A 24,951-nucleotide genomic window follows, 5' to 3' on the forward strand; every position below is an offset into this window, starting at 1 on the left:
ATGCTACATGGCTATAAAAAAGAATGAAATATTTGCAGCAACATGGATGGACCTAGAGATTATACTAAGTGAAATCAGACAAAAGTATCACTTACATGTGGAATCCAAAGTATGATACGAATGAACTTATCTACAAAACAGAAACAAACTCACAGACATAGAAAATATATTTATGGTTACAAAGGGAAAGCAGGGGAGGGGGGATAAATTAGGAGTTTGGGATTAGCAAACACAAACTATATATATATTGAATAAAACAGATAAACAAGGTTCTATTCTACAGAGGGAACTATATCAAGTATCAAGTAATAAACTATGATGGAAAAGAATCTGAAAAAGTATATATGTGTGTGTGTATATATATATATAATAACTAAATCACTTCACTGTACATAAGAAGCTAACACAACACTGGAAATAAACTATACTTCAATTTTTTAAAATTATTTAGGAGATAAAAAACCAAAAAGGTTTAATGACCACTGTCCCAAAGTACTTGTGAACATGTGCAAAAGGAGTCATGAATTAAAAACGTTCACAGCAGCATCTTTATAATAATGCAAAATCAGAAACACCACCAATTCCATCAACAAATAAAATGAATAAACTGTGGGATATTCATTCAATGGAATACAATGTATCTATAAAGATGAATAAGCTACAGCTACAAACAATAACATGGATGAACTGTAAATAAAGTCATCTATTTAGAATGACTCCGTTTACATGGTATTCATGACAAAGTCTATTATTTGAGGATGCCTATGTTTTAGAGATGCATAACTTAGCGATGAAGCCATAAAGAAAGATAAGAAAAATATTTTTCTCAGAAGCAAGTATAATACAACAGAAGACCACGGAGGGAGATTCTAATGAACACTGAACCGTTCACTTCTTGGCATGGGTGGCAGAACAAAAGGACTCATTTTATTAGTCTTGAAAGATGCATACAATTTTACATATTTTTCTGCATGCAAAATATATTACACAATAAAATGACTTCTAAAAATTACCCTTTGATCCAGCAATCTCCATATGGTAATTTATCCTAGGGTAAATATTACCTAGGTAATATCTCCTAGGTAATTTATCAATATACAAAGAACATATGCACAATGATTTTCATTTGCTTGAGGTAGTTAAAAAAAAAAAAGCTCAATAATTTATCCAACATGGTGACTGTGAAATATCTTGTAGTCATTGAAAAGAATCTGAGCCCAAGTGGGATGCATGAGACAAGTGCTCGGGCCTGGTGCACTGGGAAGACCCAGAGGAATCGGGTGGAGAGGGAGGTGGGAGGGGGGATCGGGATGGGGGAAAAAAAGAAAAAAAAAAAGAATCTGAAGTATACTACTTGAGGAATTCTCAAAGTGTTTGAAGTGAAAAAAAAAAAAAAGATGCAGAAAAGTATTCAGAATACAATCCACTTTTATAAAACCACAAAATTCCTATATATGTGTATATGTTATATCCATGCCTAGCACAGAGGTTCAGAAAATAACATGAAATCAGTTTATCTGGCAGGTAAAGGTGTGGGGGATAAAAAAGAAAAGAAAGCAAAAAAAAATTGGTGTGAACCTACATACATGTATTAAGAGATGTACTAAAGTGTCAGTGGTATTTATCTGAGCAGGTTTTCAAGCAACTTTTCAAGTAATTTAGCTTACTGGATTTTCAGGTAATTTTTATTTTCTTATATTTTCATGTGCCATTTCAAGATTTTAACAATAGCACTCAAGATTTATAATAGGATATATTATTTTATGGCCAGTAAAAACTAAAGTAGGTACTATCATTTTGGACAAAGTATCTCTAAGGTCTAGAATAAATAATAGCCCACCTGGGGACATCCACACAGAAACAGCCCTGGATGGTCAGTTTATAAAGTGGAGAATAAGTCACATGCTACACTAGAGAAGCTGTTTTCAAGGTGTATGCTACTAGTGGTGCTTCTTGTGTAGTAATGTACATACAAATCACCTGGGCCTTTTTAAAATGCAGTTTCTATTTGAAGGGAATGGCACCCACTCCAGTATTGTGGCCTGGAGAATTCCATGGACTGTACAGTCCATGGGGTTGCAAAGAGTCTGACACGACTGAACAACTTTCACTTTCTTTTCTGTTTCAGTAAGTTTGGGATGCGGCCCAAGATTCTGCATTTCTAATAAGCTCACAAGTAAATGTAATGCAATTGGCCCATAAAATGTACTTTAACAAGGTGGTGAGCATTTAGAATGTGAGCGCTAAGTGGAGACCTCTGGGCACTTTTGCAAATATTACATCATTTAATCCTTATTAAAACTTTCTGAGGTAGGCTTAATCACTTCCATCTACAGACACCTAAACTCAAGCTCACAAGGTAACAGAGAAAAACTGATGGCAGAAGGGAAATAATGCCCCCTGGTTAATTTAGTTAATGAAACCCCTTTGACAGATCTTTCCATACCACAATCATTTCCTATTTTTAGATATCATCTTTCAGCAGGAAAACACTAGCATCATAACCTGAGAGTTGAGAGTTTACATCTCAATGCAAAAATGGGACTGCAAATCACCTAGCAGAGAGAGTACTAGGTGTGAGTCTCAAGCCAGCAGCATCAGCAACCTGAAAACGTGTCAGAAATGCACATTCTCAGGCCCCATTCCAAACTCACTGAGTCAAACACCTTGGGAGTGGGGGTGATGCCCACTAAAGTTTGAGGGCCACAGAACATCAATAAAGGATTAATGAAACAGAAGTCAAATTACTGTGAAACTAATTTAGGAGATACTGAATTAAAAGTAGTAAACCAAATTTCTTTATAAAACTTCCTTGGCTGCAGAACTCTCTCTTCTAGGAGAATCTTATAGGACCAGTGTTTTATTATCAAGGATCCTGTCCCAAAGCAGATTTTGCTCCGTGGGGCCTGAAGGCTAAGGGCACACACCCGAAGTCAGATAAACTTAAGTATGAACCTGAGCTCTGAAAGTATAAGTAACGGTATACAGGAGTAGTAACAGTCAGAATAGCAATGATAATGATACTGCTACCAGTTCTTTTCTGTTTATAAAAGGTATACACATTTTACTGTTAAGAAAATATATGACAAAATGTAAGAAATTCCTACTAGCCAGATAACCAATTTCTAGTGTATGGATATTACCTTCTGGTCTTTTTTCCTTATAGGCACATACATACACAAATTTGGTAACAAAATTACCAAAACAAAACCCTTACCACTTTATACTTAATTTTGTAGTTTCCAAACAGTCTGTCCACTAGACTCTTCTTCCTGAGGACAAAAGTGGTTTTCACCTTTGCATTCCCAGTACTAGAAAGCCTACCTAGCTTACTGAAGCTGGCATTGAATATTTTTTGAATGAGTGAATAAGAAGAATCAGATACACAGACTTTGCATGATAATAAGAGAAGAGTTTAGGTTTCTTCCATACTCAATTTTAAAGCCGGCTAAACACAAAAGACATCTTTAAGTCCTGTCCATTGGCTTATAAAAGTTCACTGTCACACTTTCATAATATAAGAAATACTTTTTCTAGTGCTTGCCACATTATAAAGCTACTTTCTTTAAGAAGCCTTAAGACAGTATGTGGATATATAGCAAAAGCAAGAATAATGTCAATGGAACAGACAATTTGGTCCCATTTTGGGACAATTTGGTCTCAATTTTCTGTGGCATAAGCTTGTCAGATTTCTCAAATTCCTCTAGAGCTCTTGACTCCGAAAGAGGAAGACTGCTTTCAGAACACCAAGGAATAATGCTGACAGAGCTAGTTTACCACCCCCTCTGAAAAAGTGAAACCACCTCCTTCTCTGAACAAGCAACAGCACGCGCCTTTCTACAAGTATCATTATGACTCTGTAGCGCACTAACCTGCAAGAGGATAGGCCTCTAGGTTGCTGTCCTAATCATTTGTTCTTGTACAGCAAATTTAATTACCCTTTTGGAATTTGTAAAAATGGGAATTGTCTGCATTAGTATATTCAAATCCAAGGCACGGACATAGCTGTTTTCTTAAGCTTCATTATTCTTTAGTCTATCCTAGAAACTGAAGCCCAAGAAAATGAAAGATGAAGGTCATAAAACAAGCTTTATTGACCTCAAGGTAGAAGTTGTTCTTACCATAACCAATGACCCTTCCAAAAATATCTAATATATCAAAAGTGAATGCAGCTAACCAAGTCCCAGATTGCTTTTAAGAATTTTAGTTAGGCCCTTTAAGAATACTCTTCTCCACATATACTAAAGGAATCTCCAGGCTGTGGTTCTGTCTTCCATGTCACCCTTTCTCAGTCCACGTAGCTTGATACATGCATCATATAAAAAATGAGTAGATTCTTCTCCTGTTCTCATCCTTGGTGAATACAGAATCCATGTTCAAGATTCAGTACAGTATGTCTCACTGTCACAATAGCCTTAAGAACTCCCTTTTCTGGTTCTTCTTGCATAAGACTGGAATTTCTACTAACTAGCTGTTACTTTGGATTACAGTTACGTTGTACACAAAACTTAGGATCTTTGACTCATTTATACTTCCTGATTTATATATACCAAAACAGAAAACATAAGAAGAAAGAAAATTGAATGCCTAGCTACTGTCTACTTAATTTTTAAAAGATTTAGACTAAACCAAAAACATAGGAAATAACCAACTCTTTCAACTTTGTTCAATCACTTTTTTTTTTCATTTATTTTTATTAGTTGGAGGCTAATTACTTTACAATATTGTAGTGGGTTTTGTCATACATTGACATGAATCAGCCATGGATTTACATGTATTCCCCATCCCGATCCCCCCTCCCACCTCCCTCTCTACCCAATCCCTCTGAGTCCTCCCAGTGCACCAGGCCCGAGCACTTGTCTCATGCATCCAACCTGGGCTGGTGATCTGTTTCACTACAGATAATACACATGTTTCGATGCTGTTCTCTCGAAACATTGTTCAATCACTTCTTTACATTCCTTGGACAAGTTACATTTCTCCCATGTTCAGAAGCACTGATCCTAAAAACAAAGCTTCCTGAATGCTGTCCTCTTCCTAAGAACTGACAATTTGAAGAAACAATTAAACACTATATCCCACTTTGACATAGTGAATACCATCTAAAACATTTAGTATCATTCAAAACCTTTTCCAATCAGATAATTTAAGATTAAAGAGTCAATAAAGTTTAAGGATAAATTTAAGCATCAATTTTAAAATTAAATTTCTCCTTGTTTGAGGTATTCACACACTCAAGTGTTCTACTATAAATCTATCACTGGTGAAACACTGTGGGTATTCTCAGACTCAGTGTCCACACATTAGAGGACAGTGTTACCACAGGGAGGGAGTGGCATGAAATGGACAGAAAAAATGGGAGTGGCAAAAAATTTATTAACCTTTCCAATGTCTCCTATTTTTAACTTTACAGCTACCCCAAACCCTCAACTACCTGTAATTATGACTCCATTAAATTCAAGAAGAGACAAACCTAATGTATGATAATGTTGTGGTTCAGTTGTGAAGTCATGTCTGACTCTTTGTAATCCCATGAACTGCAGCATGCCAGGCTTCCCTGTCCTTCATTATTTCCTGGAGTTTACTCAAATTTATGTCCACTGAGTGACGATACCATCCAACTATTTAATCTATGATAATAGATGGTATAATAGATGATACAATAATCTATGATAATAGAAATAGGTAATATTAATCATCTCTAAGAAGTACTATGGGAATGACTTGGAAGGAGTGTAAGAGAACTTTTGGGGATAAAGAGAGTGTTTCCTACTTTTGACAGTGTGTTGGTTACACAGTGCATTGTCAAATCTATTTGTCAAAACTCTTTAAAATGTAAATTAGGATCTCTGCACTGCAACATGTGAAATGTATGTCTAGTCACTTGTCGTCTCTGCCTCTTTGAAACCCCATGGACTGTAGCCCACCAGACTCTTCTGTCCAAGAGATTTTTCAAGCATAAATTCTGGAGTGGGTTGCCATTTCCTACTCCAGGGGATCTTCCTGACCCAGGAATTGAACCCATGTCTCTTGTGGCTTCTGCATTGGCAGGCGGATTCTTTACCACTGCACCACCTGGAAATAAGTAAAAATACAACAAATGCAGAACTGTAATTCATCTAACTTCTGATGTTCATCTCCAAATAACCAAAGAAATTTCTCTATATTTATGAAATGCAAATGAGTCAGTGCTTGTGAAGTCACTTTTCTAATCCACAAATTATCACATAAAATAGTATTAGTTCTATATTTAAAGAGACACTAAAAGTGGTCTATAATATTTAATATTCCTCATTTAAGTTTTCTCTTAGGAAACTAATGACATTCCTCTGAACAATTCTTTACATGGGAAGATGGTGGAAAGAGTGAAACGTGGGAATTAACTGAGATTTAAAGGTGACCAGATGAACTGCTTCTGAAGATGTGTTATAATAGACAGGAAATCTGAAAAATTCCAAATCAAGACCTTAGAGGTCTCAGACCAGAGCACGCCAAAACACCAGCAAAGCAGCATGCTCCTTTATCAAATGCCATGTCATCCAGGTTGCCTGAGATGCAGTAAATCATACAGCACAAAAAACGCTAAGTTTTTCAGATACTTCCCTGGAAAAGTAGCATATATTTAAAAGAACTGACCTGCTTTAACTTCTCACCAACCATCTCCCTCAACCATCTCCAACCACCCACAAAATATACTCAAACTGATCAACGATGTTTGCAGCACTTCAAATGCTTATGAAAAACAACTATTAAGTACAGCATAATTTTATTTCTAAGACAATTTTATGATTGCCACATTTGTACAGTCCACATTATACCTATTTTCTTTGGCTCAACAATTCAGTTTACATATATTTACTTTACACAAGTAAAAATATAACATCTCTCTGGAGCAGCAAGTTTTCATATACGATTTAAATACACAATAATTTTAGTGATCATTAGCTGTGTTCTCAAACACAAAATGTACTTGAAAACACTGAATTTACAAAGTTTTACCTTCTGATTAACACAGTACATGCGCTGTAAAGCTTAATCCAGATATTCAAGGGAGATTCATGGGAACAGAAAACACATATATAGAAACTAAATGTCTGAATTTTTTTTTTTTTTTTGCAAAATCTGAGAAGTTGAGAAAAGTAAAGGACATGGTCTTCCTGAAGAGGGTGGAAATGAGAAGAGGGAAATGAGTCTTGAATGTTTTAATTTTTGATAGTAGTTCAAATGTTAAAAATATAAAGATACACGGATTAAACCTCACAATACCACAAAACAAGATTTATTCTTATCCTGATTTTAGAGGTGAAAAAACTAAGGTATGGAGTGGTTAAATAACTTGCTTAAGGTCACACAGTGTGGATGGACTCAACCCAGAGAGCCTGACTCGAAAACCCAAACTCCTCCCCATGATAACAGAACACAGCCGTCTCATTCTGAGAATGCATTCCATCTCCTTCACTTTGGTGACTGATGTATGGATAGGCACACAACTTAAGTCAGAGTCCTCTTGCTACAGCTGGAGGAAAACATTCCCTTCAGGCCACTCAGATGACATGTAGATGGAAGTAACCATGAGCCAACATGCCATCACCTTAAATAAAGCCTATACACAATATAAGAGGATAAAACTAGGTAACAAGCAAAATGAAAACGACGGTGTGGGTGTGCATGCAGAGTACATAATGAGAAAAGCTGGGCTGGATGAAGCACAAGCTAGAATTAAGATTGTCAGGAGAAATACCAATAACCTCAGATATGCAGATGACACCACCCTTATGGCAGAAAGTGAAGAAGAACTAAAGAGCCTCTTGATGAAAGTGAAAGAGGAGAGTGAAAAAGTTGGCTTAAAACTCAACATCCAGAAAACTAACATCATGGCATCTGGTCCCACCACTTCATGGCAAATAGATGGGGAAACAATGGAAACAGTGACAAACTTTATTTTTGGGGGCTCCAAAATCACTGCAGATGGTGACTGCAGTCATGAAATTAAAAGATGCTTGCTCTTTGGAAGGAAAGTTATGACCAACCTAGACAGCATATTAAAAAGCAGAGACATTACTTTGCCAACAAAGGTCTGTCTAGTCAAAGCTATGGTTTTTCCAGTAGTCATGTATGCATGTGAGAGTTGGACTATAAAGAGAGCTGGGCACTGAAGAACTGATGCTTTTGAACTGTGGTGTTGGAGAAGACTCCCATGGTATTGGTGTTGGTGGAGGAAGACTGTTCAGAGTACCTTGGACTGCAAGGAGATTCAACCAGTCCATCCTAAAGGAAATCAGTCCTTAATATTCATTGGAAGGACTGGTGCTGAAGCTGAAACTCCAATACTTTGGTCACCTGATGTGAAGAGCTGATTCATTTGAAAAGACTGATGCTGGGAAAGATTGAAGGCAGGAGAAGGGCATGATAGAGGATGAGATGGTTGGATGGCATCACCAACTCAATCGACATGAGTTTGTGTAAACTCCGGGAGTTGGTGATAGACAGGGAGGCCTGGCATGCAGCAGTCCATAGGGTCACAAGAGTCAGACACAACTGAACTAAACTATGCATGCACATACAGAATTTCTCAATTTCAGCTCCACAGATGCTGGTTCCTGAACTTGGTCCCTTGAGTCTGTGAGTTATTGTAGGACTCTTCCTAATAATTTTAAAGAACCAAACTGCAAACAAACTATAGTTGATCCTTGAACAATACAAATTAGAACTGTGGAGGTCAAATACTTGGACTTTTTTCAATAGTAAATACTCCAGTACACCATGAATTCTAGCAAACTCCAAGAGTTAGAGAAGGACAGAGGAACCCAGCATGCTGCAGTCTACTGGGTGGAAAAGAGCCGGACATCACTTAGCAACTGAACAATGACAGCACACCATCTGCAGTTTGGTTGAGTCCTCCATTCCTAACCATGGATACAGAGGAACGGCTATTTCAGAGAAGGGGCTACAAGTTAAACTGGACTGCCCAGAGCACCCGCACCCCAAAGCCCCATGACATTCAAGGGTTGGTTGAATATAAATTCTTTACATCTTATCTAGTTGACTCCACTTTCAAAAAGCTAGATATCCAGAGTCTAGCAACTCTTCACCAACTTCAGTGCCATGACTCTGTCCTAGTCACTTATCTCTTGCCAAGGGTTTTGCACCTTTGCTTGACTCTTGCTCTCTAGGGCCTACTCCCACATGTGCCCAGAGCAATCTTTTAAAAGCCTAAGTCAGGTTATATCACTCTCCTCCTCAAAAAAAATCTGCAATGCCTCCCCATCTCTCTCTAAAACAAAACTCTAAAAACCATATCAATGGTTATAAGGTGGTTCATGCCCCCATCCTAGTCCTTATCTACAACCCCTTGCACTCCAACTACACTGGTGTCATAACTGTTCCCAGAACACACCCGGTACTTCGTTCATCACAATCAGACCTAAGCACCTTTCTAGTTACTGTTCCTTCTCCCTGAGTTTGCTATTCCCCGAGAGATTCCTCATGGTTTGTTATTCTTTAGTTTCTGCTTGAATGTCACCTTATCAGAGAAGTTATCCCTAAAACCCTATTTAAAATAAAAACAAGTCTATACCCCATGATCTCTACCCTTCCACTCCCATTTTTCTGCATCACATTCAAAACCCTCTGAAACACTGTATATTGATGATATACTGTCTCCCCCAAATTTAATATAAGGCCTATGACAGTGCGGAGATTTCTCCACTTCTACATCCTTAGGACAGTGCAAGGCTAAGTAGGTCTTCATCAAATATTTATTGAAAGAGCTCTGGAATACTGGGCAGTCATTAAAAATAATGCTATAAAATTTTTTTAACATGATAGAAGAAACTGATTAGGCAGAAAGTGCATTTTATCAAAGAATATGTAACCAATGCATCAAAGAAATCACAAGGGAAATTAGGTAATATTTTTAACTGAATGTTAACAAAATACTTCAAAAACTGTGGCATTCAGCTAAAACAATTCTTGGGAGAAAATCTGTAGCCTTAAAATCTTATATTAGAACATCCAAAAGATTTAAAAATCAAAAGAATATACAAGAATGACCTCCAGATTTTCTATATAAAACATATATATGGGAAAAACAGACATCAACATTTTATTCTGGTTATTTCCCATGGTGATATTAGAAGTGATTTGCAATTTCTTGTATATGCCTTTCTGTATTTTCCACATTATAGCTTTCTCTAATGAACACATTTTAATAATAAAAACATTTTAAACAACTTCTTTTTCTTATGCTTTAATTGTAATCACTGGCCTCCTGCTCTGCCTACCTCTTAAAATTCTTGCTCCCCAGGAGTCTATGCTTGTGCCTCAATTTGTATCCATCCCTCAGTAATCTTAACCACTGTTCAGTTCCATTTACAAAATGCAAATTGACAATTTCTCAATTTTTTTTGTAATGTCCTAAACTGGAGACACATTTCCAAATGCTTAAAAGATGCTTCTAGATAGAAATTCTCAAAATTTAACAAGCCTAAAAGGACTCATTATCATTTCCTAAAGCTTATTATTTTCTTCTTTATTTTTAATATTGGTTAATGACATCACCACACACCCCAGTTCCCAACTCTATCAGTTCTATCTTAGAGAACTCAAGTATGTAACCATCTCAAATTCAACTGAGCACCGAGCAAGAACAAGCCCCATGTTTGTATACCTGACAACTACACTGGCCAGCCCCTAGAAAGGGATCCATTCACACTAATTAAAGCAATACTTCGCCTCTACACTATTGTAACTTCTTCCAAGTAAACAGAAAATTCAAAAATATGGTTAGAACAGTTGCACGTTTAGCTGGTTAACCTAAATCTGTAATCAGTGTGGGCACATGTGATTCCTGCCTCCTGATACTTAAAACCTTTCCGTCATTCCCTCCCCCTTGAGTATAAGCGGGACCTGTGACTTGTTTATAACCAATGGAACGCACCAAGGGCCATGGGCTGAGTGTGACTGCGTGTACATATTTACATAAGAGTGTAGCACCGGCCCATCTTGCGAGTCTCTCCTTTGCTGGCTTTGAAGAAGCTGCCAACAGCTTAATAACCATGAGGAAATGAACTGTACTATTTAATAAGCAGCATAGAAAACAACCTGCAACTGAATACAATCATAACCTAAGCTATTTATGAACTCTGTTCATACAAAGGGCATGTTTGTTCCAATTTCTAAACACTTCAATAAGTGCAGAACAATTTAATTCATTAACAACATCAGTCAAGTATGTACATATATGTAAAATTAATTAGGAAGTATTTTGCTACATATAGCAATTTCTATACTTCTTTTTTAACCTATTTGCTAATATACCCAATTGTGCAGATACCCAGAATACATACTAAGTATAACCTTAACACAATTCTTATAAAAACTGAGAATTAATCAGTGGTATTGGTAACCAGAAAATAAATAAGTGGTTACCAGGCAAAGTAATCCAATTGGAGAGGTCTGGGGGACTTGCTGGAGACACTACCAGTTAGTAAAACAACGGAGCTTGTACTGGCTTTGCAGTCAGCAAAGCATCAAAAGTACTGAGGTCAGGCAGCTGCTCTCTCATCAGACGGTGCCCACTGCCCACAAACCAATCCTCCCTTCGGCACCCGCTCACCCTGCAGGCGAGAAAGCTCAAAATATTCCCAAAGCAGAAACTTCCACGACGGAGCCCATACTTTAGCACAACAAAGTATCTAGAGTGTTTTAGGATTATGTGAAATTACAAATGAGAAAAATTAACCACAAGAGTTCTTGATTTTTGGGGGTGGATGGGGGAGGAGACGGGTGACAGGATGGTGATTAATTAGTCATTTTTCTGAAGCAAACATTTCTCTTCTACCACAGGGTAAGTTTTCAACTGAATAATGGAACATTCAGGAATAGAAAGCAGATTAATCACAGTATCCCCAATTCAAATATTCCAGCACTAAATACTAGTAAGAGTGACTGAGCATAATTCAACACAGCTAATTAATGCAGATAATCTTAACACCTTAAAACCCACATCCGTCCTGAAGATTGAGAAAGTGGCCTAGAACTACAAATTTTAACATATTCAGTTTTAAGCAATGACAAACTTCTTCAATAAAAGGAAGCAATTGTTCCTAAGTAACAGGAGGCACCTGAATTACAATCACACACCCTAACTTAAGCCAATCAATTAGGAAGTGACCAAAAGCAACCCAGTACCATCAATAGTCTAGATTAATTCATCTCTCCGTCTCACTTCCAGATTCAGAGATACATGAGGACCCCACATGACTTCTCTAGAAATGATCTCCATTGACTGGCATAATTTTATAATCTAATTTACCTTCGATATCCTTGCTGGATCATTAAACACTATTTTACCATCCATCATAATTGATGTTACAAACATTAGCAACTTGATAGTGAAAAAAGCGTAGACATGCACTAAAGCCAAGAAAATCCTAAGATACCATCAAGTTTTCAATATTAGACTATTCCCTTAAAGACTTGTTTTAAAACAAAGGTGATTAAATAAAAAAAAGGCTTTTGTTCACTGTAAAACTTTTGTTAAACTCAGCACTCTGAAAAGAATAAAAAAAGAAACCTACTTGATCTAAAAATTCCTGTATGTTTTATAATCATACTCTGATATACAACTCAGTTCTAAGAATTCTAGGAAACTTCTGTAAACTGAATATAAATTAAGTACCTCTCTTCTATTTCTCTAGAGAGAATTAAATAAGAGTGAATATAGCCAAAATACATGTCCCAAAGAGAGCAAAACATAAAACCAACACAGAAAATCTCATTTAATTTGGTAATTCATTACGATGGAACTAGTTAACTTGCCAGATGGAACTTGCCAGACTTCTAAATTTTTTTGAAGTGATATTGTTTAGATTTTCCTTTTCCATAAGGGAAAGATAATTTTATATCTGATTAGTACCATGTTTTCCTATTAGGAAACAGTAACAATACAAACATCAATTAAAGTTTTATAAAATGACAGAAATAACTTTCCACTAATTCAGAAATAATCCTTTTCTCAACTTTCAGATGGGAGTTCCTTTTTATTTGCCCAAACATCTGCACAATTTCTAACTGAATAAATTACTAAAAAATTAAGTCAACATGGAGTAATAATAAAGTTCAGTTTTTAAAGTAAGATTCAGGGACTTCCCCGGCAGTCCAGAGGTTACGACTCTGCCTTCCAATGTGGAGGGTGCAGGTTCGATTCCTAGTCAGGGAGTTAAGATCTCATGTGCCTTGGGGCCAAAAATTAAAACTGTAAAACAGAAGCAATATGTAACAGACTCAATAAAGAGTTTAAAAAATTAAAAAGCAAAATAAGATTTATCATCTGGTTCCCTAAATCTCAAGATTATGACAAACAGGGTTCTATTAAGTTTCCCTAATGAGCCCAACTACTGAAATACAGATAAAAAAAATCTCATTAAAGCAAATGCCGCTAGAAAGATGCTTTTTCACTCTCAAGTGTATTCCATCTCCAAGTCTTAAGTGGGATTTAAGGTACTGGCACTTCGATCTGTTCCTATCATTTGGAAAGAAAAGGTAATTTCTCTGATTCTCTTCCAAGTTTTCTCAACTATGGTTCCTCATCTGAACTAACAAACACAAGATTATCCCAGTGACTGTTTTCTCAAATTTCCTAAGAATGATACATAACTAGAAACATTCCAAATGCACAACAGTTAACTAACTGCACACAACAGACATTGGGGCTCCATTCTCTACAGAGACCAGGTTAGGAAACCCACAGTTCTCCTTGTCACTGTGCCTCCACTAGGCCCCAATCATGCTAACCCCTAAAACACTAAAAACGGCTAATGTGTACAAATCTAAGAATTCAGAGGAGAAGACAGATAAATGCTTTACTTCTCCAACTTTCAGCAACTAGATCTTCTTCATCTGCTATTTCATTAAGAATCGATAGCACAGGTGTCAACTATTTGCCCCCACTCCCAGATGAAACATTTTAAACCCATACAGATAAACTTTGTTAAAAGAAAAAAAAACAGTCCTTTAAAAAAAGTTAAGCCATCAGTATACCAAAAAAGTTACTAATCTGATGAGCCTTTTCCTATTCCCTTTCTTTAGCAAGCTGTTATACATAACTACATGCAAATTTTAATCTTAAGATAAATATATTTTTTTAGGACCAGCTTAGCCTTTATTCTTGCCACTAATCTCCCATTCTTAAGAAACTGTCTTTTGTTATTCTTCGATGTGGTACTACAGGACCTTCAGCTGTGTTAGTTATGAATCACAAATCACAGTACAGTCAGCACTAGTTCTTTTTCTCAAAAAGAAATGTTTTTTTAAGGGCCAATCTTAAGAAAAATCAGTATTTTTAGTTACAAAGAAAAAATTTTATAACAAGTAATTAAAGTAAAGGTGATTAAACAGTTGTTTTCTATTTTGAATATGCAAAGCGGTATTAAAAAGATGGGGGGAAAACGAAACATGTCACCCCCATTTTTAATTTGTGCTAATGTGAATAATGACAGTACAGAAAATCAGAGCAATTACATTATTGAACATTTCACTTTACCAACTGCCTGCTCAAATTTCTCACATTTACAAACATGAGTAAAGGAAGCAGAGAAATAGAGAAGATGGTGTTTTCACTACTCACCTGTGCTCAACTGTAATTGTAGGTAATATCATGACGTGTAAAGAAAGCAATGATATGGAAATATTTATCTTCTATTGTCTGCATCTCTAACCAGATTTAACTTCTACTCTTCATCAACTGGGAAGGGAGTATCTTAATTCATTTACCATTAACTGTTCTGAAGAAAAGTAGAAACCATAAAACACAACTGAAGAGGTCGAATTTGCTTTCCTCACATCAGGGGTACCCCTCCCCCGTTTCTATCAATTCAAAAAGACATGCTGTTTTGCTACTAAAATTTCCATTTTTCACAGGGTCTTTCTTGAACCCTAGTGAGCACAGCTTTTCAAAAACACCTGGGCTTTTACTGCACCTTGTAGGCAGAGTTGTAATGATTATTGGTTTCTTTCCTTAAGAAACAGATCTCAATTTTTTAATGCTCTGTCCAAATTAAGCAGGACTCACATTAATCATTATCTAAAGCAGCACTTTCCTAAGGTTAAAAATATACTTTTCATTAACACATTCACCCAATTAAAGCGTACACAGTAGGAGTGACTACCGACACAAGACTTGAGATTTACAGTTCTACATTAAGTTACTCCAAAGCGACAGCTCTCTCCTTTTTCAAACACTCATCTGTTCATTTGAGACTCTGACTTTGGGCCTTTAAAAACTGCTCACCACCGGAGTCACCAGATACAACCACATTTAGCAACGGGTCCTGACTTCCTGCTACTAAAAACCACAAACACCAGGGTTATTGCGTTTGTTTTTAAAACAACATTTGCTCCCTTCACCTCCGGGAGCAAACAAGGGCTTTCTGTAGGAGAGAGCCACGAAGAGGTGAGGGTGCAAGCGGGGTTCAAAAACCAAACACTGGGGTCCCGCGGTAGCGGCGCTGCAGGGGTAAAGAGGCGCTCTCTCCCTCTCCCTTTCCCTCCCACCCCCAAGAGGGGTGACCCGGCCCGGCCGCGCGGCGAACCCCCCGGCGCTCAGGCTGAAGGAGAAAAGGAGAAGGGTAAAAATAAGCGCAGCCGCGGCCCACGTGCCGCCCGCGGGAGCCAGAGAGGGAAGGGGCCGTACCTCCAAACATGTGCGGCGAGAGGTGAGCGGGTAAGGAGCCGATCACCAGGCGCGGCCCTCCGGGACCCCCGCTTGCCGGCCGGTCCCTGCCGCCGCTGCTGCCGCCGTCCTCCGGGCTGCTGTGAACCGAGTCCTGCGAGCCGTACGGGCCGCTGCTGCTGTTGGGGATGCTGAAGGTGGACTGAGCCGTTCGGGCCCCCGACGCCACGGTCCCCACGGCCCCGCCGAGGGAGCGGCTGCGCGGGGCCGCCGAGGCCGCCGCGGCGCCGCCGGAGGCGCTGGGCTGGTGCGCGCTGGGCACCTGAGCCGGAAACCGCCCAGCAGCTGCGGCTCGCGCCCCGCCGCCCGCGGTCCCGTTGGCCCCTCCGCTGCTGCTGCTGCTGGAAGGTAAATCCGAGCCCGAGTACGCGCGGGTGCGGCCGTTAGCAGCGGCCGGGCCGCTCTGCTTGGCGCCCATGTCCGCCCTGCCCCGGGCCGGGCCCGCGCACAGCGCCCGGAGCGCCGGGAGGGCGGGAGCGAGCGCGGGAGCGAGAGGGCAGGGCCGAGGCGCGGAGGCCGGCGCAGAAAGAAGCCCGCACGTCCAGGGCCGCCGCCCGGCGCCCCTGGGGGCGGTCGGCGCCCGCCGCGCTCTTCTAGGGGGTGACGAGGGAGATCGACGGCCTGTCTGGGGACTCGGGAGACGAGGAGAGACGGTGAGGAAGGAGGTCCCGGCTCCCGCGGGCGCCGATCGCTGGCTCCGGCGGGAGGGGCGGCTCAGGTGGCTGCGCGGCTGCCGCTGCTTTCGGTTCTGGTGCGCCGCGACGGGCCGCTGCCGCTCTCTGCCGCCGCCGCTGCGCTCTGCGCCCGGGCCCTCGGCACCGCCTCCTCCCGGGCGGCCGCCGCTACCGCCGCCATCCTCCTGCTCCCACGGCGGCTCACGGGTGAGTGGGAGGTGCCCGCCCAGACTCCGCTGGGGCCACCTTCCCTCCTCCCCCAGCCACCCAACTGTTATTAACTGAGAAGGAGGAAAAACGGGTGGCGCGGGAGGGGAGGACGCAAGAGGAGAGGGAGGGGCAGCGCGCGCTTCCCGGCAACCGTCACCGCGCTCCCCCAGAGAAGGAGGGGCCGGGGGGTAGGGTCTGGACCACGAAGGTGGGGGGTGCTCAGCGGGGAAGGAGGTACTGCGGCCCTCGCACCGGAAGGCGAAGGAGCAGCGGGGCCCCAGGGTGCGCCCGAACCCGTGTGTTTGGGTCGCGCGCGGTGACCCCGCCCCCGCCCCCTGGCGCCGCCGGGAGGATTGGCTCCCACCGGCCTGGCCCCGCCTCCCCCCTCGCCGCGGCCTTCCCGCTCCCGCCCTATCTCGCCTAGGTGCCTTGGTGGGGTAGGTGCTACCACCCGCGGCTTCGGTGATGGACAGGTCTCTGGCCCCGCCCTCTCCTGCAGGACGCGCCCCCTCTCCACCGCGGGGCCTGCTCTGATTGGAGGGATGGAGCTCCTCCGGGCGCCAACCAGAACACGGCCCCTCCTCCTGCACGTGGCCCTCGGACGCTGGACCTGACGGTGGGTAGTCTTCACCTTCTTAAAGCTGGGGCTGGGAGTGTCTCTGTCCTGTGTCTCTAGCCATTGCGTTTGAGTGGGTGTCGACCTTCCTCCTTGATGTTACTCCGAGTGCGTGTTTTAAATAAAGCAGAAGCTCACCAATCTGATGGTAAAAGACTGAAAACAAAAGAAAGAACCTAGGAAGCTGAAGGCAACTTGATCTGAATTAGATCTATCCCATTTAAACACTCCGACTGTGGAGAAAGCAGAGTTAATAGAACTAAAGATAATCCAACATGATCTTCAGCAGTAGAGTAAAAACTGGCACAGAGACAGCTGCAACCGATTCATAAGACCTGGGGTCTAAGTCTAGGACCAAAACTAAGTGTAATAAGCAAATCATTTTACCTTTGTGGACGTTAGTTTCCTTACCTGGGATGTTTGTATCAAATCTCCACAGCACCGGCTGCTTTAAAACCCTGTAATTTCTCTAAAATGGCAATTAATACTAGGTTGGTGCAAACGTAATTGCGACTTTTGCATTGTTTAAATTTTCCATTTGATACTGGAATACATTCTTAAATAAAAATGGTTGTGCTGTACATCATTTTAATGCACATTTCTTACTTGGCTGACTTGTTTTTGGCTGACTTATTACTTGTTTATATTTATGAAAAAGCAAATTGAAGCGACTTTCCTATTCGAGTTCGCAGAGACAACTCACAACAACACATTTGGCCCAGGAACTGCTTACAAATGTACAATGCAGTGGTGGTTCAAGAAGTTTTGCAGAGTAGATAAAAGCCTGAAGATAAACATAGTGTCTGCCCATAGGAAGTTGACAATAACCAATTGAGAGGCTTATAACTACATGAGAAGTTGCCCAAGAACTGAACATCAACCATTCTATAGTTGCCCAGCATTTGAAGCTAATTTGAAAGGTGAAACGCTCGAGAAGTGGGTGCATCTTGAACTGACTAAAAATGAAAAAAATCGTTTTGAAGGGTCATCTTCTCTTTTTCTACATTAGGTTCTTCTCTTATTCTCTATCCGATTGTGATATGTGACAAAAAGTGGATTTTATATGAGAACCAGCAATGACCAGTTCAGTGGTTGGACCGAGAAGAAGCTTCAAAGCACTTCCCAAAGCCAAACTTGCACCCGAGAAAGGTTATGGCCACAGATTGGTGGTCTGTTGCCAGTCTGATCCACTACAGCTTTGTGAATCCCAGCAAAACCAACACATCTGGGAAGTATGCTCAGCAAATCAATGAGATGCACCAAAAGCTACAACACCTGCAGCTGGCATTGATCAACAGAAAGGGCCCAGTTTTCCTCCATGACAACACCTGACTGCACATCACACAACCAACACTTCAAAAGCTGAACGAATGGGCTATGAAGTTTTACATCATCCACCATATTCACCTGACCTCTCATCAACTGACTATCACTTCTTCAAGCGTCTTGACAACTTTTTGCAGGGAAAATGCTTCCAGAGCCAGAAGAAGGCAGGAAATGCTTTGCAAGAGTTCATCATATCCCTAAGTATGGATTTGATACTACAGGGATAAACAAACTTATTTCTTGTTGGCAAAAATGTGTTGATTATAATGGTTCTTATTTTAATCAGTAAAGATGGGCTTGAGCCCAGTTATGGTGATTTAAAATTCACGGTCTGAAACCGCATTTATATTTGCATCAACCTAATAAAATTCTTCTCACTCCAGTCCAAACTGTAATGTGGTATTTTGGTGCCAAAGCATGGTCTAGATACCCAGTGGACACCCTGCTGTGACCCTTCGATTTTTAAAATTCCTAAAAGTGTTCCCTATGTGAAAATAATAGTAACTGGTGTTTTTTTGTACAAACTGCATAAATACTTGGTCTTTTTTCTCATACTTGTAATGAGTAATTTATGTAATGATTATCACTTTGAAGTATGAAAATCAAGTTTTTAAACAGAACTGAAGAATATAAGCATAGCTATTGATGTACTGTGTGTGTGTGTGTATATATATATATAACTACTCAATTCAAATCTTGAGCTACTCAAAATTCTTTCATCTTGGGTATGAGCTTAATGAAACCAACATTTACTTCAGTTCAGTCACTTAGTCATGTCCGACTCTGCAACCCCTTGGACTGCCACACGCCAGGCTTCCCTTTCCATCACCAACTCCTGGAGCTTGCTCAAACTCATGTCCATCGAGTCATTGATGCCATCCAACCATCTCATCCTCTGTCATCCCCTTCTCCTCCTGCCTTCAATCCTTCTCAGCATCGGAGTCTTCCAATGAGTCAGTTCTTTGCATCAGGTAGCCAAAGGATTGGAGCTTCAGCATCACTCTTTCCAGTGAATATTCAGGGCTGATTTCCTTTAGGATTGACTGGCTTGATCTCCTTGCAGTCCAAGGGACTCTCAAGAGTCTTCTCCAATACCACAGTTCAAAAGCATCAATTCTTCAGTGCTCAACCTTCTTTATGGTCCAACTCTCACATGCATGCATGACTGCTGAAAAAAACCATACCTTTGACCTTTGCAGCAAAGTAATGTCTCTGCTGTCTAGGTTGGTCATAACTTTTCTTCCAAGGAGCAAGCATCTTTTAATTTCATGGCAGTAGTCACCATCTGCAGTGATTTTGGAGCCCAGAAAAATAAAGTCAGCCACTGTTTCCCCATGTATTTGCCATGCAGTGATGGGACTGAATGCCATGATCTTAGTTTTCTGAATGTTGAGCTTTAAGCCAACTTTTTCACTCTCCTCTTTCACTTTCATTAAGAGGCTTTTCAGTTCCTCTTCACTTTCTGCCATAAAAGGGGTATCATTTGTATATCTGAGGTTATTGATATTTCTCCAGGCAATCTTGATTCCAGTTTCTATTTCATCCAGCCCAGCATTTCTCATGATGTACTCTGCATATAGATTAAGCAGGGTGACAACATACAGCCTTGACATACTCCTTTCCCAATTTGGAGCCAGTCTGTTGTTCCATATCTGGTTCTAACTGTTGCTTCTTGACCTGCATACGGATTTCTCAGGAGGCAGGTAAATTGGTTCAGCATTCCCATCTCTTTAAGAATTTAACATTTACTTGGTAAGCAAAAATAAAGTTTGAAAGGCCAAAGTCATTACCAGAATGATAAGCTCTAATTTAAGTAGGCAATCTAGTTATTCAATCCGATTTAAGTTTTATTGAATGAGGCCTTTGGTGGAAAACTCTGGTTCAACAGGAATTTATACCAATATGGCAAGAACTTATTGTTAATAGCAAATTATGATTTTCAAGGGAGTAATAGAATTTTATAGGTCTCTGAGGAGCTAACAACTGATAAAGAGTTTCACATTCATCATTATACATTTTATCATATATAAAATGTTATGTGTCATTATACATTATGCATTTTAAAAGTTTAGATAGCTATAATATGGAGCAAACCCCATTCATTAGTTATAACTGTTAAATGAAAATATTTAACCCTATGATTCTTGCTCATATCCAAATTTACATATATTTTGCTTCAACACATCCAAACCTATACTTTTAAATCATTTTTACGCAGATGTTAATTACATCTAAAAAGTACTCAATATTTATTCATTTATTCCTATCTAGGGAAAACATCTCCTTATAGTGCTAGGTTTCCAGTGTTCACACCACTCACAACACCTGGAATTTTATATTTGTTTGATTGTTTATGTCCGTTCTTCACAAGGTTGTAAATTCCATGAGGGCATGGAAAGCGTCCTTTTTCTGACTCACCATTGCAATGCTTGGCACATAATAACCTTTAGGTAGGTATTTGTTGAATAAATGAATAGTGAGAAGGCCATTTACAAAAAACATAGAGGGCAAAAATTAGAGTTATAATGATTATTCATTCTGCATCATAAATGTGTGTTTTGTTACTTAGTGCCAGGAACAGCATCTTAATCAGGACAGGCTAAGCTACAAAATGGAAACAACTCCCTGGCCTCAGGTTCATGATGCAATGAGAGTACTTTACAAGTTCACTTGGTAAACCCTCTCAGCTCCCTCCAAACAGTTTCCCACTTAAGTGGCAATCCTCAGTGTCTCTTCTCCAAGTGGTGACTTGGGGACCCAGGTTCTTATCTTGTGGCTAAGCAGACCCCTGGTCCCCTCACTAGATCCTGTGCCACCCAAAGAAAAAGACAGATATAGGAAGAAGTTTTGGCCAAGACTAGAAGGTTTTGCATCCCTCTTCCCCCTCTCCATGTTGGCAGAAATCAGTCACATGGTCTAACCTACCTGCAAAGGGGTCAGAAAATGTGGATTTGTGTGTGTGCCCAGGAAGGGAAGGAAATAATTTCAGCAAGCACATAGCAAACATATCTTTGCCACACAAGAACAACTGTCTGGCCATCAATCATCTAAGCTAAGTATGAAATCTTAGTAAAACTTTAATTTTTACAATAAAAATTAAATTACATGAAAAATTTCAAGTGGCAGCTATTATTTTTAAGCCATCAAAATGTAAAGAAAAAAATTTTGTGTCTGTATGGGTCAGCTAAATTTCTTCTGCTTTACATTGTGTGTCTAGAAACACCATCCAGCACAACTGTTCATTTAGTCATTTGGGTCAGTGATCCTCAAAGTATGGTGCCCAGATCAGTAGTCTCTGCATCACCTTGAAGTTTGTCAGAAAGGCAATTTTCAGAAACCCCCCCCCCCCCCCGCCCAGAACTACTAAATCAAAAAGTGTTTGAACAAGCCATTGAAGGGATTCTGAGGCATGCTAATATTTAAGAACCACTTATCTCAATAACCATTAATTTACTTCAAAATAGACTATCATGTTGAAATGTGGTCATCATTTTGATTAAACAGCCTCTCCATATGGATGTCTCTTGTCACTCCACTCTTAACCCATCATCACAGGCTAACTTGAGTATTCTCACTCAACACATGTTAATAGTCCCTTCACATCACAGATCTTGCTATTGTTATTATTCATCTTCTCGCTGTCATTAAACAGTACTGTCCAGCATCTAACACAGTGCCTGGGACCTGTGATGGTACAATAAGTGATCTATGAATGAATGAATGAGTGAATGAAGGAGTGAATGAGCATTTCAGCTTAAATGATGGTTTCCTAAAGGTCACACATGACCTTATTTCATACTTATCCTCCTTGATGGGCTTCCCAGGCGGTGCTAGGCCAAAGATCCTGCCTGCCAATGCAAGAGACAAAAGAGCCTTGTGTTCAATCCCTGAGTCAGGAAGATCCCCTGGAGGAGGGCATAGCAACCCACTCCAGTATTCTTGTCGGGAGAATCCCATGGACAGAGGAGCCTGGCGGGCTGCAGTTCATATGGTCACAAAGAGTCGGACATGACTGAAGCAACTTAGCATGCATGCACGAATCCCCCTTGATATCTCCCTTGTGGTCGATGCCCCTTTTATTTTCTCTCTGGGTAAGACTTATTTCTTTCCCCTCAAGGATTCTGGAGTTATGAAACTTTGGCCTGCTCTGTTTTTTGTTTTTTTTTTTCTTGGCCCTCCTCCCTCTCTCCTCTGTCTCTCTCCAAACAGGGATCCACATTAAGCTGTCAGTGTGTTTTATCGTCAACCAAACAGTTCTGATTTCGTTTAAAATTTGTAGCTTCTTTATTCTACCCTACCCGTTCTTCAACATTTAAAAGTGCTGCTTCATCCAAATCAGTACACTTGTACAGAACTGAACAAAGCCTTATGGGATCATACCCATGCTACATGGGATACACTCCAGTTTCTGGTCTGTTCCATTTCACTTTTGTAAAATGCTGGTTACTGCCTGATGAATTGATTTTATAGCCCACTCATGGGTTGTAATCTGTGGTTTGACAAATGATGGTCTAAATCAGTGCTTTACAAACTTCAGTGCATGAGAGAATCAACTGGAGACCTCGCTACAACAGACAGCTGGGCCCCACCCTCAATGATTCTCCTTCCTTCCATCAGGATCAGACCTTGAGAATGTGCTTTCTAACAAGCAGCCCAGTGATGCTGATGCCACCGGACCTCAGAACACCCTTGGAGAAGCACTCGTCTCAAGGATACTCTCCTGTACCTAATCAGAGCTGTTGTTTTACTGTTCAGTGACTCTTCAAGAGACCAAAGCCCCAGATCTTTAAAATTGTTTGAAGCTTTCTCATGCTCTGTTTTTCTTTCTCCTGACAGGTTCAAATGATGATATTTGATCAAAGACTTTTGGGGTTCACAGTTAAGTTTGTACTGTTAAAGTACTTCCTGTTGACAAAACTGGTGACCAGAAACCCACACTAGAATGAATAAGCTAGTTGTGAGCTTAGTAAAAATACCTGACCAAGCAGTTTGCTGTTATCTAGTTTGAGTTCCAGTCAGAGCACGTCTCTTTCCTTTTGCACTTACTGTTTTTGTGTGTGCTTCTCTCCTCTCTCGCCCACTCTTTAAAGTTATGACGGGTCAGACCTTTGACATACAGGACAGCAGATCTGCGCCGGGCAGAAGACCTGTCACACCCATTAATCTGCTCAGTCAGGCCCACGGCCTCCCAACCAGGCTTTCCTACAGCCAGCGCCAGCCCTACATTGTTTGCTCGTCTCCGCCATCCCACTTGCCTCTTACTATAGTATTTAAGATGGCCATGATTTCGCCTTTTCTTTCTTTTTTTATTTTTGGTATTATATACTATCTGGTCTCCTTACCAAACTATAGGACCATGTGCACTCAGTCGTGTCTGACTCTTTGCAGCCCTGTAGACTATAGCCCACCAGTCTCCTCTGTCCATGGGATTCTCCAGGCAAGAATACTGGAGTGGGTTGCCATTTCCTTCTCCAGGGGATTTTTCCAACCCAGGGATCGAACCCGCATCTCTTGCATCTCCTGCATTGCAGGTGGATTCTTTACTGCTGAGCCACCATAGGTATAATAACTTGTCTTGAAATAGACCTTTTTCCTATTCTTATGTTTCATTTTTTACATAAATAAATGAGGCATCTAAACATTAAAATTTATCCTAATCCACCCTGCAAAAGACTTGAGTAGTGATTAGAAACCTATATCTTAATAAAACTGAAGTCACTTGAGAGGAATATTTAGGACTCGTTGGGTAGTTTTTCATAGGCCATCAATAATTTAGATAATGTCTTTAACACACGTTTTTGGGGATCATGAGTAAGCCAAATTCTTCTATCCCTTTACTTTTATTGATTCTTTAATCAATCATGCCTGTCTTCCAAAAGATGGAGCCATCATGATAGGATTCTAAGCACACACCATGAGGTAGTTAAGCTCAGGCCAGCATTAGGCCCTGACTTTGCCTAGCTCTGTGGGATTTAGGACAAGCCACTTCACCTGGCTAAACCTGTTTCCTCTGTAAAATGCAGATGATCATAATACCCATCTCACAGAGCAGTTGTAAGTCTCAAAAGACTCAGTCTCTATTGGAAAATACTTTGAAATTTGTTAATAGATACACATATTTTAATCTCAATGTGATTGTCCCTAGCAGGTTGTAATAATTTGCATATTACTTCTAGCAGGTTATGATATTATTCAGTTTAATATATACTAGTACTGACTGGGATTGATTTTACCACTTTGTATAATTTGAATACATTGTTGACACAATTTATTGGTAATAATTGTTTAGTAGTAATTTACTAATAAGTATGTCTATCACTACTCTAATTTTGATGACAATATGACATAATGGCAAATCTAATTGTCATAGGATGGACGAATATATATGCATC

The 24,951-nt window shown here is 40.2% G+C and overlaps 1 protein-coding gene across 1 annotated transcript in view; it reads right to left on the minus strand.

Annotated features, from left to right (window-relative positions):
- Positions 1–17,013, minus strand: part of ZNRF2 (zinc and ring finger 2) — an 84,411-nt gene extending 67,398 nt beyond the window's left edge. Inside the window, exon 1 of the mRNA XM_065938457.1 lies at positions 15,695–17,013. Coding sequence (XP_065794529.1) covers positions 15,695–16,151 — 457 coding nt within the window. The 5' untranslated portion in view covers positions 16,152–17,013. The remainder of the gene's footprint in view (positions 1–15,694) is intronic.
- Positions 17,014–24,951: the final 7,938 nt, after the last annotated feature.

Source organism: Muntiacus reevesi, chromosome 6 (genome assembly GCF_963930625.1).
Source record: "Muntiacus reevesi chromosome 6, mMunRee1.1, whole genome shotgun sequence".
In the NCBI taxonomy this organism is placed as follows: Eukaryota; Metazoa; Chordata; class Mammalia; order Artiodactyla; family Cervidae; genus Muntiacus; species Muntiacus reevesi.